This window comes from Drosophila serrata, unplaced genomic scaffold (genome assembly GCF_035046125.1).
Source record: "Drosophila serrata isolate PLE 108 unplaced genomic scaffold, ASM3504612v1 contig_265, whole genome shotgun sequence".
Classification (NCBI taxonomy): domain Eukaryota; kingdom Metazoa; phylum Arthropoda; class Insecta; order Diptera; family Drosophilidae; genus Drosophila; species Drosophila serrata.
Window position 1 is genome coordinate 138,459 of NW_028257163.1, and position 21,858 is coordinate 160,316.

The 21,858-nt window shown below is 38.7% G+C and overlaps 1 protein-coding gene across 3 annotated transcripts in view; it reads right to left on the bottom strand.

The window, feature by feature from the left end:
• Positions 1–20,763, bottom strand: part of nvd (cholesterol 7-desaturase nvd) — a 131,554-nt gene extending 110,791 nt beyond the window's left edge. For 2 of the 3 annotated variants that reach the window (XM_086833010.1, XM_020957210.2), the window contains exons 1-2: positions 20,461–20,763; positions 1,928–2,312 (exon numbers count right to left, since the gene is read on the bottom strand). In XM_086833010.1, the coding sequence (XP_086689136.1) occupies positions 1,928–2,312; positions 20,461–20,598 (523 nt within the window). In that variant the 5' untranslated portion in view covers positions 20,599–20,763. Of the gene's footprint in view, positions 1–1,927; positions 2,313–18,937; positions 18,997–20,460 lie in introns of those variants that run through there. The other variant, XM_086833011.1, reaches the window with a different exon arrangement.
• Positions 20,764–21,858: the final 1,095 nt, after the last annotated feature.

Below are 21,858 nucleotides of genomic sequence, written 5' to 3' on the forward strand. Positions count from 1 at the left end.
CTATGTATATTTTGTGATGCGGAGATCATCATTTTCCTGTCGTGACTAATAGTATCACTAATTATCAGCATCATTTAAATATAAATGCAAAACCATGGAAAATTCCGCAAAATATATCGCTCGCTTATTCTTATTTCAATCGATCAGAATTGGTGGTGACTCCATTTTCCAAATAATTGCTACGGGACCAGTTCATTTGTATAGCGCGTGGCCAATACTTTAAAACACGAAACTTGGTTGGATCGTGTCTGGAGGGCTGCCGATTGACGCAATAAATAAACTCATAAATTTGCCATCGTCAAGGATCCTTGCAATCATTCTGATGATGACACACTTGCTACCGTAGTAAAGCCAGCTGCCTTCTTGGCTATAAGAGCAATGTAACAGCTCTCCTATGATGAGGAGGAATCATTCCCAGTTGGAGCAAAAAATGTTCGCAGGGATTTATGAGTGGACGATTTTATTTCTAGCGAGGATTTACCCCAAGAGAATTGCTGGATCATTCCCTTTGGGATAACGGACCTTCTTTCCCTTTTTAAAGCACGCCGAATTGGCCCTCTCTGGATCTTCCGGAGCGTCGTTCCGCAACTTTAGTTAGAGCCGTTTGCATTGACGTTTCATCGATCTGCAAATTTATCAACATTTTTGAAAAGTTGCAGTGCGAATTTGCGTTTTATTGCCGTTTCCGGAAGGCTTCAGAGCTCAAACTTGGACTTCGATAAGAGTCATCCGATATTGTTACCCAAGGATCATTCAGTCACAAAGGCAATATTTACATACAGGACTACAACCGTTGCTTGCCACATTGCGGCAAAGTTATTGGCCAATTGGAGGCCGCAAATTCGTAGCCAGCCGTTCTGCCCCACAATGCCGATTAAGTTGGAAAAGTATCTCTTCCAGCGGAAAAGTATCTCTTCGCTGCACCTGCTGCGCTCTTAGGCGCTCTTCTCTTTTTATCTATTGCTCTCTCTCTTCTTCTTCTGTCGCCTTATCTGTTAAGCAAAGCTACATTGTAAGCGAATAAATATTCAAGCCAAGCGTTCGATCGGCAGTTGCAGCTCCGACGAGAGAAGAATACAAAAATAAATACGGCATAAAACTAATCTATCGTGCGTTAATTAGTAATTGTTCAGTATGTACATATATAACTAAAGCCCACTCTACCAAGAGTACTTAAGGGACACACACTGTAACACTTTGCTGTAATGTTTACATAAACACAAGACATGGTTCGAGCTGACCGTAACACGATCACCCGAGCTCTGCCTTGACAAGAAATGCAGAAATCAGCATTCCCACGATTCGACTTATGCATACACAAGCATGTACATCCAACTCTCTTGAGCTACCCACTGTCAGCAGCGAGGAGCATATATAAATACATATGTATATATGAGATATACATAAGGTAGCCGCTCCGCTGCTGACGTTCTTGGCAGCGCAGTTGCGCGGTTCTAGATATCAAATATCTTTGTTAAAATTCAGAAATGAATTAACCATGGATGCGGCACCACCGCTGCCATCATTATTAATGAAACTTATATTATAGACACCTATTGTCTTCAAATTATAATAAATAATAGTTTAAAAAAACTAAAAAAAACACGCTTTTATAAATAACCGAACTAAGAAGAAGAAAATAATTTATAATTACGAACAAAATTATTAAATTCAGAGCAATGGTATATAATTATAAACAAGATCACCAAAATCAGAATTAAAAGCGTGGGGTGCATCTATAATCAATGTTACAATTACTCTAAGGGCAACTATCTGTTAGGGGAGAATTATGAAAATATAGAAAAATTCTACACCCCACGCTTTACTGTATAGTTATAAGTGATTAGATTTCCAAAATACAATTTTGAAAATTTTTCATTTTACAACGCAACTTATAGGTAACTTGTATTAAAGGGGAATACCTTACCTGATGTACTGTACGGAATATTTGTGCAGACTCCATCTGATCCTCGGAAACTCCATTTATGAAAAGGGCATTCAATACAGTCGCCGACAACGCGCCCTCCAATACCCAAATTCGCTCCTAAGTGCGGACAATAAGCATCTAAAATATATACCTCATGGGTATGAGTGCGATACACGACCAGATGTTCTCCTAAACATGACAAAAATGTAGCCTCCCCGTCTCTGAGTCGGGACGATTCCAGAATGCCATACCAACCGTTGGGAAAAGGTGGAGGCATTTCGGCTGTAGCTGGACTTCTTACTTTACGTAATCGGTTAATTGAATCACGTTTCAAATTATTCGCAAAAAGTCTTGTCATCTGTGAATATTTCATATCGCTCAGGTGCTGAAAAAAGCAAAAAATAATATAATTAACATTTATTAAAAGAACACAAAAAAAAAAAAAAATTAGTGAGAAGTATAAATTTAGAAAATCTGATTAAAAGTTATACTGCTACACAAACATAATTAATCAAATTTACAAAAAAAAAAAAAAACTTTCTTATTAAATAGTAAAGATTTCCCTTTTTGGAATCGCTGGCCACACTTTTCTTTTGTAATTAACTTTCGCTCTTTTGTACCATCGAGACACATGTTTTTACGATAAGTAATTTTAGACTAAAAGTAAACCCTTGAAGAATTACGACAAACCAGCTCGCAGCATGCGATTGACCTTCTTGAGCGATTCTCCAACTTCAATCGCATTAACCGATGTAGACGCATCTCTACGTCCTATTCTGGTGACTGAAAAGCTTTCGCAGATGCAACTGGCCATTATAAGTCAACCTCAACGTGCCGACTATCCTGAGAAATAAAACAAACTCCAATTCAAGAAGCAACTTTCAACTCACCGTATTTCTATACACGGAGGTAATCAGCTCATGGATCGTCTAATCCAGACCAGATTTTGTAACCCAAAGCTGCGAACCTTTGTCAAACGGGTTAACACGACGTAAGAGATGTGTATCACGCACCGAAAAAAGGTGCAGGCACAATTAAGGGTAGATTACAAAAGGCCAAAAGTACGCGTTGCGCCCTTTATGCACACTGGGCTTGATTTCGCTGGACCTTTTTATGCAATATGTGCGTGTCTTCGTGTGTTTTTGTTACGAGAATGGCGAAGGTTTTGCAGCCGCGAGCTTGTTGTCCAATTTGAATATCCGTTACATTCAGTTGTGACAACTGTTTTTGTTTGAATTTGCACTGATATTGCGTAACACTGATCGATATATGAATTAATTTTATATAAACTAACACTGATTTGCGAAACCGAGAAAATTCTATCTATCTGTATATTATAACCAGAGGCTCGATTTATGTGGAAAGCTCTAGGACCCATGAGCGTCCCAACATTCTGAAATTCTTTGCCATCCGAAAATTCTGTTAAGCACCTCTTACAAAGAGTGACGTCATGGATAGTAATAGATCACGAGTTTGACGAATCTGTCGAAAGTTCAGTGTACAGCTTGACACGATCAGCAGAAGCATATCTGCACCGTGGTAGGCTCGGATTGGTTGCAGCATCAAATTACGAGCAAAATACGAGCACACTGTGAATATCGAGTGAACACAGCATTTGGAAATACCCAATGGACAACGGCTCCATATGTAAGTCAGATCGCTTTTCCTAATCTCCATGTTCAAGTAAAAGCGAATGACTTACCGCAAGCGGTTGGTGTTTTCGCCCTTATCGACGAATGATCTTCCTGTACGATAATGGAGCGCATGCTATCTAATGAACTGGGCTTTAATGTACCCGAAGAGGAGCTCTGTTTACTATCGTTTCCGCTGCCGGTTGTCCAGATTTAAAATACATGCTGAAAGGAGTACGGACTTGGAGCAAACTGGATCTGCCAGACGGTCTCGACGTACACAAATGCTAAAGCTCATATGATTATTGGTCTGGACCACCTTAAGATCTGTGTGTCACTGAAGGTACGGGAAGCTGATAATAACGATCTTATCGCTGTCCGATGCCCATTGGGACGTGCAACGAATGCCACGGGAGCACTTGACGAGACAGTAAAGGGCATTTTTCGTTCGAGTCTTTTGGCGTGAGCGCCACTGAAAAACCGTTACGATCGAAGGTAGATTAACACTCCCTGAAAATCATGACTGAAACTACAAAGTACAAAAATATTCACTGGGATACTGAGTTTTTGTGGAGATACAAGAATATCGAACTACCGGATTCATATCCCATGCCTCTTAGACGGCTCAAGTGTCTCGAATCAAAAGCAACCAACGACTGAATGCTGAAGGAGTATTTGATTACTACCATGCGGAACTACGTGGAGAAGCGTTACATTCGGAAAGTAATAAAAGATGAGTTCTCTTATAATTCCAGTGTTAACTCCGAAGAAAAGAAACAAAAGAAGAAAATTTTGGGGATATGGTGGATGCCAGAATCAGACATTCTAATGTTCGTCATCAGGCCCGATATGCAGTAGATGTCGCCTAGACTCATGAAGTGTCGAGTGTAAGGTTTTGTAATGTGCATTTTTGATCCGCTCGGGTACTTGGACTTTTAACATCCGCGCCAAAATCATCCTAAAAAAAAATGTATGGAGATCGGGAGTGAGCTGGGATGATAAAATTCACGAATCAGACAAGAATGACTGGGTGGCTTGGCAGGCCTTACTCCCCAAATTGAGTGATTTACGCATTCCACGCTATATGACCTGTTTAAGTTCTGTTCAAGGCATGCAGTCGCATGTATTCGTTAACGCTAGCCTGAATGCGTATGGTGCAGTAGAATATTTGGGTATTGAACTTGATGGCGGAATTTGCCTCAAATAGAATTAATGGGCTTGCGCTTGGCCAAATTTTTGGGGTCTGAGCAGTCATCCAAGATTAAAAAACGCATTGATGCTCCAGACGTTTTGTTCCGGATAAGGTCTGACGCCCGTATATACCCTCAATTCGTGGCCTAATGTGTTGGAGAGATTCTTGAAGGATCGGAGCTCGAGAATTGGCACTGAAACAAAACGTAGCTGATGAAGGGACCAAATGGACGAAGCAATGTACAAAAAAGCTCAATAAGATGGTTTACTGGTCCAGAATATTTGCTGCAAAAAAAGACGCAGAGGTCATATCGACCTAGATATGCTACTAGTAACGACTGTGAACTACTGTACCAAGATGAGGAAACGCGGAAGCATAAGGTAACAATGGAATCCATTATGCCAGACCCGTTTTGTTATAGCAGACTTGAACGCCTATGAGCTGCCCAAAGAAGAGTGCTGGCTTTCTTAAGCTGGATTTGTCATATCTTGACGCACCCAAGGTACTTTGAATGCAAGGTCGAATTGCAGTAATTGAAAACGTTAGTAAACGTGAAGCATCCATTTATCCTTCCGCGACACCACCGAGTAATGTATCTAATAGTATAGTATTGTCATCGCAATTATCATCATCTGCACGGAGAGATTGTTGTCAACTAGATAATAATTTTAGCTTTGATTGAATTTTAATAAAGAGCGGAAGCTCACGAATCTAAACTCCAGCTAACGCATTTTGTAACCTCGCCTTAAAGGCAGATAGCAACGGAGAGATGTCCCCCATCATTTACCTTGCTCTGGACAACTCCAGAGAGAAGGCAAGACTCTAAACCCCTAGGATAGGTAGGCCCATGGCTTCCGCCAATGGTCGAACCGTAGCTTCAACATAGGCAGAACGGCCGTTGGTAGCACTCGAAGCGGCATTTTGTCTTTTCGTCATATCTCAACGTAACCGAAAAATACGTGAGGTACTGTAACTTAATTAAGTTTTTTTTTTTTTTTTTAACACCCGGTAAAGCACTCGTTGATTCCGCTGCAGTGTCTCAATCTTTGACTTTCTAAGACTTCCAAAATAAAACTTCCCAGAGTCAAATTCGTTGATTCCGCTGCAGTATCTCAATTATTGAGTTTCAAAGACTTCCAAAATAAAACTTCCCAGAGTCAAATAAAGCCCGGATTACATGATGAAGTTGAAGTTGCTAACAAAGATTCAACTGTTCCATTTTTAAAAATAGGATCTAATAAGTAGTACAAGCAAAACACAACAGAAAGTGAAAAAATTCCTTTTATTTTTCTCTTTAAAAATGGGGAAGCCAATCGAGTCCCATTAATTATAATTATAATAAATTAATGTAATCATTCCTCACTTTTAGCTTCTATGGAGATCCGTCGGTTCTTTTTGTCAGCAAATATTTATAAAGATAAAATTGGAAAGAGCTAGACTTCATTGGGATTCCTGCTGATTAGGTGACAGGGTTTAAAAACCTTTTGTTGAAAAAAAAAATGTTATTCAACTTTCTCAGTGCGAAAATCCTCCAGCTGAACCCTCCACAACAGAGCCGGCTAAACGTTTGAGGAAATGCATCATTAGTCATGCTTGAAGGTCTCTTGTGGCATGAATACAACCTAAAATGTATGAATGACCCGACGAGAAAGTGGCTGATGCATACGGTCTGCTGGATGAAAACGCCGTGGGAACAGGGAAAGGGAACTAATCCCTGTTTTTCTTCCCCGTGGCTCTTCAAGGGGATCGAGCGCTAAAGTTGCTGCAGGGTCAGAATTCGGACATCCCAACCGCAGACTATAAGGTACTGCACATTATGAGCCCGCTACCCAAAGAGGAGGGCCAATGCGGTCCTCCAGTTAAATAAGGAGGCGAGGAAGACATCCTGTATTCCAGATACACAATGGCGTGGGGCATGAGAGGAAGTCGGTGGACCATTGGGTGAAGTTGAACCCGGTACCCATAACCCTCATGGTGCTGCAGCTCAATCTCCATATGAGTCGGACAATGCCGTCGCCGATAGGTAGGACCCAGCACGAAGGATCAGCAACTGATCGTGGGTGCAGCCGCCAACGTGCACCGCAGCCTGTGGAGGATAAACACAATCAACTTATATATATTAAACGTAGGGAAGGAACACACCTTCGTAGGTCCCACCTCGGCAACGTGCTATATATAATACTCGTAGCGGGACTAAGTACTATGGTATCAGAATGGAAAGTCCTCGAGAGACCATCTTTTTCAGACCATAAGTACATTCTGTTCCAATACGAACTCGATCACTCTCCAAAACTACCCGTCTTTAAAAACCCCCGGAATACTAACTGGGAAAGTTCATAAAGACAAACAATCTCATCTATATAAATCGCTATTAAAATCGCGAGTTTTCCAGGCACAGTAAAATCAGAGGAATACGTACAAAAGTTCCTAGGGAACCTCTATAAGGAATTACTAGGCGCGTTCCACGCATCATGCCCGATATCAAGAACTAAGTATAAGACCAAACCACCTTAGTGGAACAGGGACCTTCCGCACCAAAGCAATAATTATTTCCAGCCATGCTGCAGACGACCTAGGAAGACTATGCATAGCTTGTCTAAGCACGGGCTATATCCCATTCCAATAAGGGACCTCTCGGATTGCCTTCTTGCCTAAAGCAGGAAAGTAGTAGTTCCAAGAACTACAGACCGATAAGACTCGCCTCTACTTTACTCAAGACACTAGACTGCTGGACATTTCCATCAGAAACGATGTGAGGTAGAGTACTGTCAACAACACAACACAAAAGGGAAATCAGTGGAGACAGCACTACATTAGTTAAAAACCACCATTGAGAGAGCCCTGCACAATAAGGAATAAGCACTCGGAGTCTTTGTTGTTATTTGGGGCATTGAACAACTTAAGCACAGACGCAATAATGGACCACCTAGGAGCGACCAACACGCTCCTCGCCATAAATTTTTGGATCCATCTGAAATCTGGAAAGTTGCAGACGGGTACAATCAGATTGGGGCACCGCTTCCATGGCACGCTGCAAGGTAGAGTCCGATCTCCCCTCCTATGGAATCTAGTGGTCGACGACCAAATCAAGAGGTTCGAGAGAAAGACCCCGAAGATAACAGCCTATGCTGACGACATAAGAATAATTATTACGGAAGTCTGTCCATCGACCTTTTGCTCAATTATGGAATCAACACTCAGGGAGATATGACAGTGGGCAGACAATCTAGGACTCAATATCAACACGGACGAGACGGACCAAATTTTTTTTTTACTAAGAAATACAAGGTACCGCCATGGATCCCCCCAAGAATCAATACAATCAGGCTAACCCCGAAAACACAACTCAAATACCTCGGCACTGTACTGGACAGCAAGCTGGCATGGAAACCCAATGTACTAGAGACGGTGAAAAAGGCCATCATTGCGCTATATGCATACAACAGGATGCTTAGCAGCACATGGGGCCTCTCACCCGCTCTGATGCACTGAACTACATATCGCTGGTCGTTCGACATTGCTATACAGAGTCTTAGTGTGGTGGCAGCCATGGAAAAGAGGACCTACAAAAAGCACTGCTCTGCATATCTGGGGCGCTGAAGTCAACCCCCACAAAAGCTCTAGAGACTATAATTGTAATTGATCCCCTGGGTTGGATTCCGCCGGGCCCGCAGTTTAAAATAAAAACGAAATACGGTGATTTTGACTGTTTGCGTCAATCCTTTTAAATTTTCGCACCATTGTTTGTGGAATATATATTCCTCTTTGGTTAGGGGGGCGATCCTGTCCGCAGAGTCGGAGGCCCAAGAAATTCCCACGTCGCTTGCGGAAGAGTTAACCCGTCAGGGTTGAGAAGATAAAGGCGGGGGTGTCGTGGTAGTTTTCTGAGAGTCAGCTTTTATTCGCTGCTTACAAGAGACTAACTTAAAGAGTAAATACGAGCTCCCGGTCGTTTTGCCTCGTTAAAGCGAGAGCGGGAGATCGGCAATAGTTGGAGAGCGAGCGCAAGCCGGGAACAAAAAGCTCGCTCTTGAGCAGAGGCGGCCCCTCACGAAACACTCTTTAACGAGAAAATTAAACTTAATTTCAGTTATCGAAGATTTCGCCTCCTTCATAGCAAACAAAATAATGTCTAAATTAAAATAACGTAACACTATTGTACTATTTTAAACAACATTTAAATAAGAAATACAAATAAATAAAGAAACTGCGGTACATGATTATCTCTCTGCTGTCCTCTAAGTGTGACTAAAAGTGGTGGAATACAGTGATCGAAATAGAATTAGGAACAATTTCACTGTGCCTCTTTATCTTTATCTTTATTTTTTTATCACTAAACCAAATGTTACATAAAACGAAGCCTTTTGGTAGCGAAACGGGGTTCGCCGAGTTTCCAAGTTATTTATAAACTTCCTATACCACCCCACCACAAGCACAGCGTTACCTTTCCCGGTTTCTGCACAAGCACGACTGAAGAGGACCAAGCACTCTCGGATTCATCAACCACTCCTAACTTCAACATCCGGTCTACTTATATAGGAGTTTTTCAATAGCCGGAGATACGGAGATAGACTTGTATGTGTTTGGTTGACCGCAACCATAGCAAAAAACTTTTCATTTTCCCCCACAGTCCTGGTAGCGATGACCTTCCTTGCGGCAGTTCCAACAGACCAAAGCTAACGCCTCTATTCGCATCCCTCCAATTTGCTCTCAAAAACTTCACCGCACCTTCAAACAGCCCAGCCCATTATTCTGGTACCTATAATTCCGTTTTCTCTCCTCGTGGTACTCCTCCCGCCGCCTAGACATCTCCCTAAGTTCCTCTACCGATTAAATTTTGAAATTCAGCATCTGGTATCTCGTTTCGGGCCTAAGATTTCTCCGTAATATGTCCACTAATCTATTTTCCGACAGAGGGGCTTATAAATTGTCCACCAATAGCATCAATGTCTAGCAATGGCCTCGTAAAAGCAATAAAAACTCTCTTCTCGCTATTTTCGGTCCTTAATAGCCTCCCCGATGTCGCCCTCTGATCGAGTGTCCTCAAACTATTTCCTCAATGCTTGTCAGAGCAAGTCCCACCAAATATTCCTCGAGGCTTTGTGGAATCTCCAATAAAATTCCCTTGAATTGCCATCCGTAATCATGGCTCCTACCGCATAGGTGGAGATAGCCGGTTGCGATCTCGTTTCACTTCCGCCTCTCTCTAGCGAGTTTTTAGCTAGCGCTCCGGCTTTGCTTCCTGACGACTGCTTCGGGCCTTGCGATGCAGAAGTCGTAGTTGCTACTTCAAAGCAAGCCGTATTGCAGAACGGGCATTTCCTATGATTCTTGGAGTAGGTCGAAAGACAGGTTCTGTGGTACTCCTGTGTGCATCGGGTTTTGAAAATGCCTTTTTGCCCTAACTCCTTCCCGCACAAGGAGCAGTTGATCTGCGTAGCTTCTGCTCCTTTCATTGCGGCGGGCTAAAAGCCGTAAAATCAGATATTTAGCTCTAATATATTTAATATCTATTTATGAAAATTCCCTCAGATCCAATTAAAAAAACACAAAAAAAAAAGTATTAAATAAAAAGTAATCAACGAAATTATCAAACATAATATAGGAATATTAAAAAATATGCAAACACCAAAATGTAAACAAACGCTGCGAACGATAACGAATTAAAACATTTATTTGCCTTCAAGCCTATCTTATTCCCTAGTTCAAATCTAATCATGTGTTTACCAGACATATATAAAACGATGGGCAAAGAAAAGAAAACAAAGAACAACAACAAGGCAGCTGCTTACTAGTTTGCAGCGCTTATGGCCAAGCAAAACGCTCCTCAGTTTTTTTTTGGTTTTCTTTCATTCTCCGCTGCACCCTCTACTATTGTGATCAGGCCTGTTACTTTGTCCATCACCCGTAGCCAGTCAACCCTTCTAAAAAGACTGATCTGTGAATCTAAGCGTTTAATGTCTTAAATTAGCTAATTCGGCTAATTCTTAATCAAAGCTGGGCAATGAAACTAATTACTAACTATCTACGTGCGCTGGAGCAACCGTGGCTTTCATAATCGTATACAAAAGTAATAGTTTCAAAAGCCCACTCCAGAATCTGTGCCGCTAAAAGTAATTAAGTGTGTTGGGTGTGTAAATGTGAATTTATTGCAGACTGCATTTGAATGCAGATCTTGAAAAACATATTTGGCCACAATCCAACGTATCGAAACTATAAGATTCTTAATTATTAAACATATTAATAAATTATAATTGTAACAATCGTGGCAGATGTTGATGTATCTAGGGCGGCGAACGCTTCTTGACCCGGCTCGGGCTCGTCGGCTAATGGGTGGTATTCATTGCCTTCCTAGATATTGACTATTATACGAATCTAAAATTTAAATTAAATGCGTACTACGACGAGATAAAATTGACAACCCAAAAAAAAACATACACTGAGACAACAACTGGGAAAACACACTTGCGAGTCAGTTAGCTCGATTCTGATGGAGTTGAAGCGGCTTTGCCCTCCCTTCCGTTGTCATCAAATCCTGAATGCCATCTGATGACCCCTTCCCAGCCCTGATCAGGGCATTTCTAAGGAAGGTTGGCTAGCTGAAGGCAAAATGAAGACTGCTGTTTACCACATTATAAAAATTAATTCCTTACGATCCAAAACTGGCATCTATAAAATTTGAAAATCTAACCTCCTTATAAAATATGCACCATAAAACTCATATCAAAACTTTAATTATTTAGAAATTTAACTGCAGTAATATTGTTTTAATCGTGAAGCGAAATAAAGGTTTAAAAATGAATTCTTTTTGCAAACATTCGAATTTATGAACTAAATCAATAATTCCCTCAGTGTAGAGATCAAAAGCATAGGACAGATCGAGGCTCGCAAAGAGGTTTCAGTTTTAGGGGTTTTACATATTATTTCCGTTTCTTATTTTAAGCTTGCATTCTTGGTTTGGTTTTTCTTTTAAACGAAATTGGGACGCAAACTTTAGGTGGGCTTTATATGACGCATTTGGGCCGTAATTGCAAATTGATGGCGTCGAGCCAGCACACTTACTCACTCAGTATTTATCCCGCGAAGACAACGCTTTCCTGAGTAAAGATTTCGATGAGGAGGCTGTAAAGCAATATTTACTCCTGTCCTACCTTTTCCGAATGCTTAGATTTGGTTAGCTATATTAATAATAATTCTTCGTTAAGCTGCCCTTATCTGTTTTCTGGCGCTTTTTGACATTGGATCTCGGAAATGAATACGATACAAAGTAAAAGGTAGAAATGAAAAATAAATGGCGATTGCTTCTACTGCTGCCTCTTCTTTCCGGCCAACTCGGACGGGCTTATTTCCCTACATGATAACATCAACTGGCGTATTGTAGGAACTGAGGCATTATTTTTGGCCGTCGATTTACATATAGTCAGATCGCTGATTAAATTTGGCCAGAGATAAAAATTAAAAAAACTAGCACTGCTTGACGCTGGCAGAACACGGAAGCAAATAAAGTGAAGACTCTCAAAGGCTCTAAAAGGTTTATGCAGTTCGAAGGAGGTTCTACAGTGGCGCAACAATAATAATAATAAATAATAATATATATTTCCTTCGAACCGACTCGATGCGTTTACTATGGACTGTACAGTACTGAGGGCTCCAAACGCAGCATCCATATTCTAAGAGGACGAACTAAAGAAGTATATAAGGATTTAGTGACATAGGGATTATTGAATTCCTTCGACCACCGTTTAATAAATCCAAGCACACCCCTGGCTCTATTCACCAAAGACGAAATATGATCAATAAAGTCAAGTTTTGGGTCCAAGCGGACGCCCAAACTATCAACAGAATTAATACTTTCCAAAGAGCAGCATTTCAGCGTATAAGTAGCAAGCTTAGGAACGACACGGGAGAATGTCATTAGCTTGCATTTCGAGCCATTTAAATTTAATAAGTTTACACGGCACTAAGTTTGAAAATTATTGAGATCTGTTTGTAAATCCGACTGGCAGGCGACGTCATTATATTGCACGCAAAGCTTGACGTCATCCGCGTACATAAGCACTCTGGAGTTAGTCAAGACTTTGGGCAGGTAATTTATAAATAATGTAAACAATAAGGGCCCCAAATGGCTTCCTTGCGGGACGCCAGATGTAATCCTTAAAACATTAGTTAATTTATTCTTAAAGAGGACTGTTCTGAGCAGACCGCTAGCGCCTAATCATGCGCACATGGGTGTATGGCTGCACCTTCTGCGCTCTTAGCTTTTCTCTTCTTTTCTTTTTCTCTCTCTCTTCTTCTTCTGTCGCCTTATCTTTATGCTAAGCTACATTTTAGGCATTATATATGTTAAAGTCAAGCGTTCGATCTGTAGTTGCAGCTCCGACCAGAGAACAGAAACGAAAATATACACCGCATTTAATCACCCTAATTCGAGCGTTAGTTATTATTGCTTAAGGGTGGCAAATTCGTTGTCTTCCCCATAAACAAGGACCTTTTGCATCCTACCATTTATATAACTTGAGATCCAATTAAGAAGATCACTTGGAAAACCATTAAATCGAGTTTTCTAACAAGGAGAGAATAGTTAAGAGTCAAATGCTTTACTGAAATCAGTAGAGATTACATCTGTCTGAAAATTATTATGGAAGCCGTTTATAACATAGGAAGAGAGCTCCAAAAGATTTGTTGTTGTTGATCTTCGCTTAATAAAACCATGTTGACATGGAGAAATAACTGATTTACAAAGGTGCTGTAAGTGAGGGGTGATAATGTTTTCAAATAATTTAGGGATGGCCGACAACTTAGAGATTCCTCTATAATTGCTGGCATCCCATTTGCTACCTTTTTTGTGGAGACGAATAATAACCGATTCCTTCCAAATAATGGGAAAGTGGGAGGATTCTGAGGACAAGGTAAACAATTTCAGAAGGGGATAGCACAGGGCGTCGGCACAATAACTGAGCACACAGCCAGGAATTCCGTCGGGACCTGGCGAATAAAGTGAAGACACGATGAAGATCTAAAAGGAGAGAGCTTTCGTTTAGGCTAGGACAGAAAATTAAGTTCGATTTGGGTATGTTGTGGGAATAAATCTGGTGTAAATTCGAAGAGCTTGAAAAAGTTGTTTGAAAAAACTGCGAAAATAGATCGGCTATTGCCTGATCATTATTTGCGGTAGTATTTTGAAATCAAAGCGAGGAAGGATTTGTTTTAGGCTTACGTTTAGTGTTAACGAAATTATAAAACTGTTTTGGGTCCTGTGAGATCTGGGCCCTTCAACGATTTAAATAGTTTTTATAACATTGCGCGTTCAGCACGGTAAAGTTTGACCGAGCTGATAAATAAAATGAAAGGGCAGATTGAGAACCGGTGATTTTAAATTTAGCATACAGTCTAGATTTTTTATTTTTAAGTCGGCTCAACTCTTTAGTAAACCACGGCGGCTTATTCGAGCTTGGCGGATAATATAACGGAACACATTCAGTAAAAAATGAATTCATGGCACTGTAAAAAATATCCACGGCAACTGCCATGTCAGTGCACATGTATAGATCGGACCAATTGAACTCGTTTATAAAATTATTCAGCCGTTCAAAGTCCGTCTTGCGAAAACATAGGACTTTATTGGCTGGACGGTCAGAAATATTCTGTACGTCATACCCAATATCTAGAGTCACATCGAAAGTTGGATGATAAGGATCTTCGGGCTGATGTGTGATGCGAGGGATCATTATTTGGCAAAATGCTCTCGATTTTAAAATTTGAGTCCGAATCTTCGATTTAGAGATACAAAGAAGTTGCAATTGTGCCTCAACTGTCAACGCACTGCAAATATTATCGCATGAAGCACCACTAATAGTTGCATATTAATTTAGAGGGTTAAATCTCTTTTTATATGAAATCGGTTTTTGTTTGTAAAACACAAAATAAACATTTATTATTAATGTTTATTTCGAAACATTGGAACGATCGAATATTTTCTACAAAAAAGGTTTAACATTTTCAGTTTTCAGATATAGCCATTAGCTGCCATAAAAACGGAAAATGGAAATCTGTGAAAGTAAAACTGTAAAAATAATATGTATAGGTGAATGAAATGAAAGCAGGCATTATTCCATTGTTTTCTTAAGCATAAATATATATAATTTATATTGTACTAGCTGTACCCTGCCACGTTTCTCTGTGGCATATTGTGGTTAAGAGGCACTTCTGAATACATCAAGGTTCCGGCAAAATCATCTTCCTGGCATAAGGTGAAGAAGGCAGTCAGAGTTGTCGCTGGCGGATTCAGGACTCTTTCTTGCACATTTCTTTCTGTGAAATAGACACGTTGACCATTCTCCAAATGGACTGCCAAGTGAACTAAAGCTGGATAGCGTTCATGAATGGGGAACGAACAAATTCTCCATGCAGCCTCGTTGCTGCTTATGTATCTTCCAACCTGGTATTGAGATATTTCATCGACAACTCGTACTGCATTGCTGTCCCCATTTTCTGCCTGAACACCAAAAACGGCCATATCGCTGCCTTTATTCACGTACTTGCAGATACATTTAATCGATTTCACGGAATTGCAATATTCTACGTTGATGTGCGCTTTGTATGATTTTGACAATAGGGGTGAGTATGGAACCACCCAACGATTGTCTACCTCAATATCACCAATTCTCATGTTTAAAGTTACGGAAGTCCCTCCATCTTCAGTTGACCGTCTCCTATACAGAGGATATCCATCGTCCCCTGTTACGGTGTTGGCTGTAAATGCTCGAGGATATCGCTTGGAACACTTCCCGTCTACCATGCATGGTGAACATGGGTTAAGGGTACCACATGGGCCATGGATCATGTTCTTGATGACAACTGCATGCAAATCTGTATCAACCTCTGCCCGTGGAATCTCAGCGCATATCACATTGTCAATTTCGTCTGGAGTAATTTTATTATACAGCCAAATCAGTATGTGCGCATGCGGCAATCCTCTCTTCTGTCATTCTACTGAATACATCCAGCACCGCACAGATCCAAAAACTCCATGCTTCACAATGAAATCCATCAGGGACTTGAGCTTTTGTCTGAAAACACGGGATGTGATGTCATGCCTATCCCTATATGATTGTCCAGGAAATAACAGCTGTACTATCTCGTCCCAAGCTGGATTGCATGTGAAGGTGATAAATAAGTCTGGACGGCCGTAGCAACGAACATATGCCTGGGCATCTTGAGCATATTCATGCATGTGGCGTGGACTACCTATGTATGAGGATGGCAAAATCGTGAGCTTTCCAACGTTGGTTGTATTACGGTCATTCATCACAGCATCCCGCAAATGGATATATTCCTCGGCCCGAAGTTTCTTCTGATTCAATCGGAGGAACAGCAAACGTTCTGTTTCAATTTTTGCATACATATCGACAATGTACTAATGAATCAACTGATGACATTTCAATATATGATTGCAATCGGTCCTCCTAACCATTAACCTGTATGAGTAAAAGGACATCGCGCAGCCGCTCAGTCTCTCGGATGGAGGCCCGTTCTTCGTCAGTCATATTCGTAATCTTACGTCTTTTTGCTTCTGTATTGCGAATACGACGACCCAATCTCGACTTCTTTGGTGGCATGACTTCGTTTCTTACTGAACCTGAACAAAAAAATAAAATTTGTATCTCCAATTTCTTCTTTCAATATGTTTTGAATGTTTGACAGGAAATGCTTTGATTAAGCTGGCTGCCTGTAGAGGGCTCAGCAGTAGGGGCACGGGGAAACGCTAAAAAAATTGATATTTTCGCAACCGCAGATAAGCTATCAACATCAAAAGTAGACAATAACCGAGCTGAAACCTCAACGCATGTTGTGTAAAAATTTGGGCTTAAACGGTTCAGAACTATTCAAGTCTATGAAGGATGTGGACACGAACAGTATCTCCAATTTCTTCTTTCAATATGTTTTGAATGTTTGACAGGAAATGCTTTGATTCAGCTGGCTGCCTGTAGAGGGCGCAGCAGTAGGGGCACGGGGAAACGCTAAAAAAATTGATATATTCGCAACCGCAGATAAGCTATCAACATCAAAAGTAGACAATAACCGAGCTGGAACCTCAACGCATGTTGTGTAAAAATTTGGGCTTAAACGGTTCAGAACTATTCAAGTCTATGAAGGATGTAGACACGAACAGAGCATTTTTATATATAAAGATTATTTCCAAGTGGTCGAAGTTCTATCAGCGTGCCGAATTTAGTTTCCTTTCTTGTTTTATCTGACTTTTTTCTACTTGCATAAAAAAGTTTGCATGAGCTTTGCATCATCAGATTTGAGCCCCCCAAACAAAAATTTAACTATATTGGTAATTTGCTTAGTAGAACAAACTATTTTTTTTCTGTTAAATTAAAAACTTTTTTTTAATTGAATTACAATATGGGCAGGGAACCTATTCGTAAGAAAATTAAAAAATCGTTGCATTTAATGAAGGTGGGCTTTCATTTCATAAAACCGACGAAGAAACGGGAAAACATCGCAAATCCATTGCCAATTTCTTTTAAAATAAGTAAGCCTATGGAAAAAACCTCAATGGAGGTAAAAGCTGTGTTATTAGTTTAGCAGAGCGCAGAGCTCACAAAGGCTTCCAACTCTAAATTTAAAAATAAAAAACACCCCTTATAAAAAAGCGCCTTAGTTTTGCTCGAACGCATATGACGTGGACCAATACGTCGTATCTTCAGACAAAAAGAAATTAAACTTAGAAGGTGGATTTAACTATGAGTTTCACGGTTTACGTAAAGAGCATCATTTGGATCACTTGCATAGTCGGGTTTGAGGAACCTCTGTTGTTTCTTTGCGACTTTAATCAGAGGAAAAATATGTGCAAATATTCAAGAATTGGGGGGTATAAGACCCATTATTCTGGAGATCAAAAAAGAAAAAAATTTTGAATACAGCTTCAAGCTTCAATTGACTATGGTCAAAGGCAAGGCAAAGTTGACAAAATCTTGTGTTCAGGAAGCATTAAAGCATTTGATTGCAAGGAGAACATTGATTCTGCAAAGCTTCCATTGCAGCTTCAGTTTTTGCTGAGAAGTATCCACATAAGAGATTAATTCCATCGGTTCGCACAATTTTGAATCATGGTAAGGATATAATTGAGTATCAATATTTGCCAATTGGAGAACTTTTAGAAAAAGCTCAGAAATTCTTAAGCTAGTTTATTTGCAGACTTAGGCAAAATGCGGACCTATTAAACATGTTGGCATCATCATTTCAGCGGCACATAAAATCGCGAAAAGATAAAGAATCACTCGATTAAAGCCCAAAAATGCTTGATCTATTAGATTCTTTTAATATAGATTTAGTTTTAGAAATAGGGTTCTTAAAATGCACAAAAAAAAAACATTAATTTAATTTGTTCAAATATCCTATTAAAACACTATAAATGTGTGGTAGTGTCACTTTCTAAAACCGTTAAAATTGTTAGATAGCTCATTCGGTTTAAAAGTTATGGTTCTCGCAAAGTAAAATAATAAAGGGCGCTACAGTGCGTCGGCTTGGTAGAAGTCTGTGATGAATTTGGCATGTGATAACATGGTGGTACTGCAGGTTGCAAATATTTGACCTATATAAAAAAGCATTACCTTCTATCAAACGTTCGTTCAAAATAAGTTCAACAACAGAAAACAAGCAGACTGCGGCAGATTATGTTGACACTATATTAAAATAATTTAGATGACAAGAAATTCGATTTTAGAACGGTACAACTTTGTGGTTCAATAGATGGAGGAAAGCATATGGATCTGTGGGAAGACCTTATTAGTAGTTTAGTCGTGTTGGTTGTGTAAATCTGTTTTTCTTTAACCCTAGTATTAATATAAGATAAACCCTTTCGAAGACTCTATGGAGAGGGTAAAACAGTTTGCGAGCGGCAAAAAGTTTATTCTTTTCTTTATTCTACTTTTTCGGCATTTTTGGAGGACAACTGTTGCGGTCATACTTTGTTGACCCGGCTCTTTTGAAACTTCTTTCTTTTGACCACTTCAACTTCGAGATCTCTCAAATCGGCAAGTCGAGCTGTGGAGCTGTCCCAATTTGACTTTTCTGTTCTATATCTTTCTTATATATATTTCTCTTCAAGGCTTCCCTCTTCCCTACAAAATAATATACATACATGCCAAAAACCCGAAAAAATGTATTTCCTTTTACCATTGAAACTGAAGCCAAATACCCGAAGCACCAATGCTGTCGCAGTCCAAAATATACTCTTTCCGTATTTAAATTGTTTTCCTAAAAATATATCTTATTATAGGCTTTGTCAATACGACATTTATTTATCCATCTTTTTCTTGTCAGATAAAGAATCAATAATACTCTACAATTTTGCGTAAAATAGGAACGATCGAGAAATTAATACAATCCAAAATTTTAACTCATTCAGTTTTCAACAGATTTTCATCAAATTTAAGTTATAGCCATTTCATATTATAATACAATTTTGTGTTAAATTTTATGAAATGACTATATCATGTAGCATAGGAAGATCGTTAGATATAGAGGAAGAATGAAAATCTGTGATTGTTAAACTGTAAATATAATATGTATGTGTAAAATTTTATGAAAATCGGACGACTATATCATATAGCTCCCATAGGAACGATCGAGAAATTTGAGAGGAATGAGAATGGCGGTGGCTGTTGTCGGAAGACTCACAATCGCGGTGGCGATAACATTTTTAGTTTTCAACAGAATTTAATCAAATTTGAGATATAGCCATTTCATATTATTCTACAATTTTGTGTAAAATTTTATGAAAATCGGACTCCTATATCATATTGCTCCCATAAGAACGGTCGAGAAATTAATACAATTAAAAATTATAACATTTTCAGTTTTCAACAGATTTTCATCAAATTTGAGGAATAGCCATTTTATTAGTCTTAAATTTTGTGTCAAATTTTATAAAAATCGGACGACTATATCATATAGGTGCCATAGAAACGATCGTTAGATGTGGAGCAAAAATGCAAATCTGTGAATGTAAAACTGTAAATATAATATGTATAGGTGAATGAAATAAAAGCAGGTATTACTTCATTGTTTTTTAACATAAATATATATTATTTATATTGTATTGATTCCTAGTCATCGAAGTTCTATCCGCACGGGTATATAAACTTCGGCGTGCCGAAGTTAGCTTCCTTTCTTGTTTTTTTGTAATTTCTCTATCTCTTTGCTTTAAAAATATTTACAATTCATTTATTTCGCACAGAAAATCAGTTAATTATTTTTTTGTCTTATGTTATTAATAGGCTTTAGATGACATAGATAAAAAAGTTACCAAATTTTGAATTTGTAATATCTTTGAAGGTTTTTATAAAGTCCACATATGCAAAGTCTTTTCTTCACTATATATATAACTTTTGATATTGAATTCTGCGTGTATATTGAGGAGTTGCTTAAACACTTTGTACTACTAAAATGAACACGATCCGTTCTAAAATGTAAATCAAAACTTTCTTAGTTCGAAATTGGGTTTCGAAATATGTTAAAAAGTAAAACTGCTTAAAAATTTGAAATTGGAATTTTTGCTTAATAGTTTCCCTACCTGTTTAAAAAAAATGATGACAAAGAAATTGAAGTATTTCTGTATATGTTGTCTCAGTAGTAACAAATTGTTTAATTTTTTTTATTTATTGTAAGTGGTCTTAAAATCAGATTGTTCTACATACATTGTTCCATCGAAATGGTATAAAAAACAGCCAATAAATCCATAGAGACGACACAATTCCAATGATTAAAATTATTAGATGTTCTTGATTAAAATTATCCCAACAAATGGGATCTGATGACATTATACTCATCTGCATTTAAAATGGAAGAACTGCAGACTTATAATAATGATAACTAAAAGTTCGGTTTCAAGTAATTTAAAAGACGAAGCTGCCTTGCTTCTTCTGGATAACTGCTTAAAATTTTTCCCTACACAACCGAGTCAATTGATATTGCATCGATCTTAAATGACTGAGGTCACTGAGTATCCCATGAATACATTTGAAAAGGGAATTAGGTAGTCAATCTTATGTTTGACATAAAGAATAGTGTTATATGGGTGGCCAAAAAAATACCCTTTCAGAAGTTTAGTAAACATATTAGTACGACAGAAGTACTATACTCTCTTCACAATTTTTTACTACACATCTTCAAATTGTTTAATAGTATTTATTAATGTTACAAAAGGCGCACAAGTTTTTTTTATGGAAATTTTTCTGTGTATATGGACTGTTGAGCAAAGTGCCCGCTGATACTAAGCATTCTCTTAAAAGGGGAAAACAAATACATACATAAGTACAAACGTACGTATATGCACGTGCTTTCAAAGTGCACTAAAAAAAATGGAACAAAATTTCCGTAGACGTAAAAAAAAACCAAAAACATTTAAAAAAAATTTAACCTGCGACTTTTTTACAATTACTTGGGGAAAAAAAGAAAAATTTTTTCGATTTTTGACAGACACTTAGAGCTATAATTCGTTTTTGATTTTTTTCTTAAATGTATATGTTTTTTCATTTCCTAAAATTTTCCTGATCCAGCCCAGCTCTTGAACAATCAATTAAAAACCATATTAAAGATATGACAGAGAATTAAAGGAATATTTTTGTATACTTTTAGAACATAATTTTCGTACGAATTCAAGAAGATGAGTATAATCCCCACACTTTCAAAAAAATAACCACCCTATTCACCGCCTCGAATACTTGTTTTTTTTACACCCTTGCAGGGTATTATAATTTCAGTCAGAAGTGAAGTAGTCATCTCCGACCATACATATATACATATATTATTGATCAACATCAACAGCCGAGTCGATCTAGCCATGTCCGTCTGTCCGTTTCTACGCAAACCAGTTTCTCGGTTTTTTAAACTATCTAAAAAAAACTTTTAAGTAAGTTTTCTATATACTCTCACTCGTATGTATTGGATCAGCTGCCATAGAAACGATCGGAAAATTTATACAATTAAAAATTATAACTTTTCAGTTTTAAACAGATATTCATTAAATTTGAGATATTGCCATTTCATATTACTTTACAATTTTGTGTAAAATTTTATGAAAATCAGAATACTAT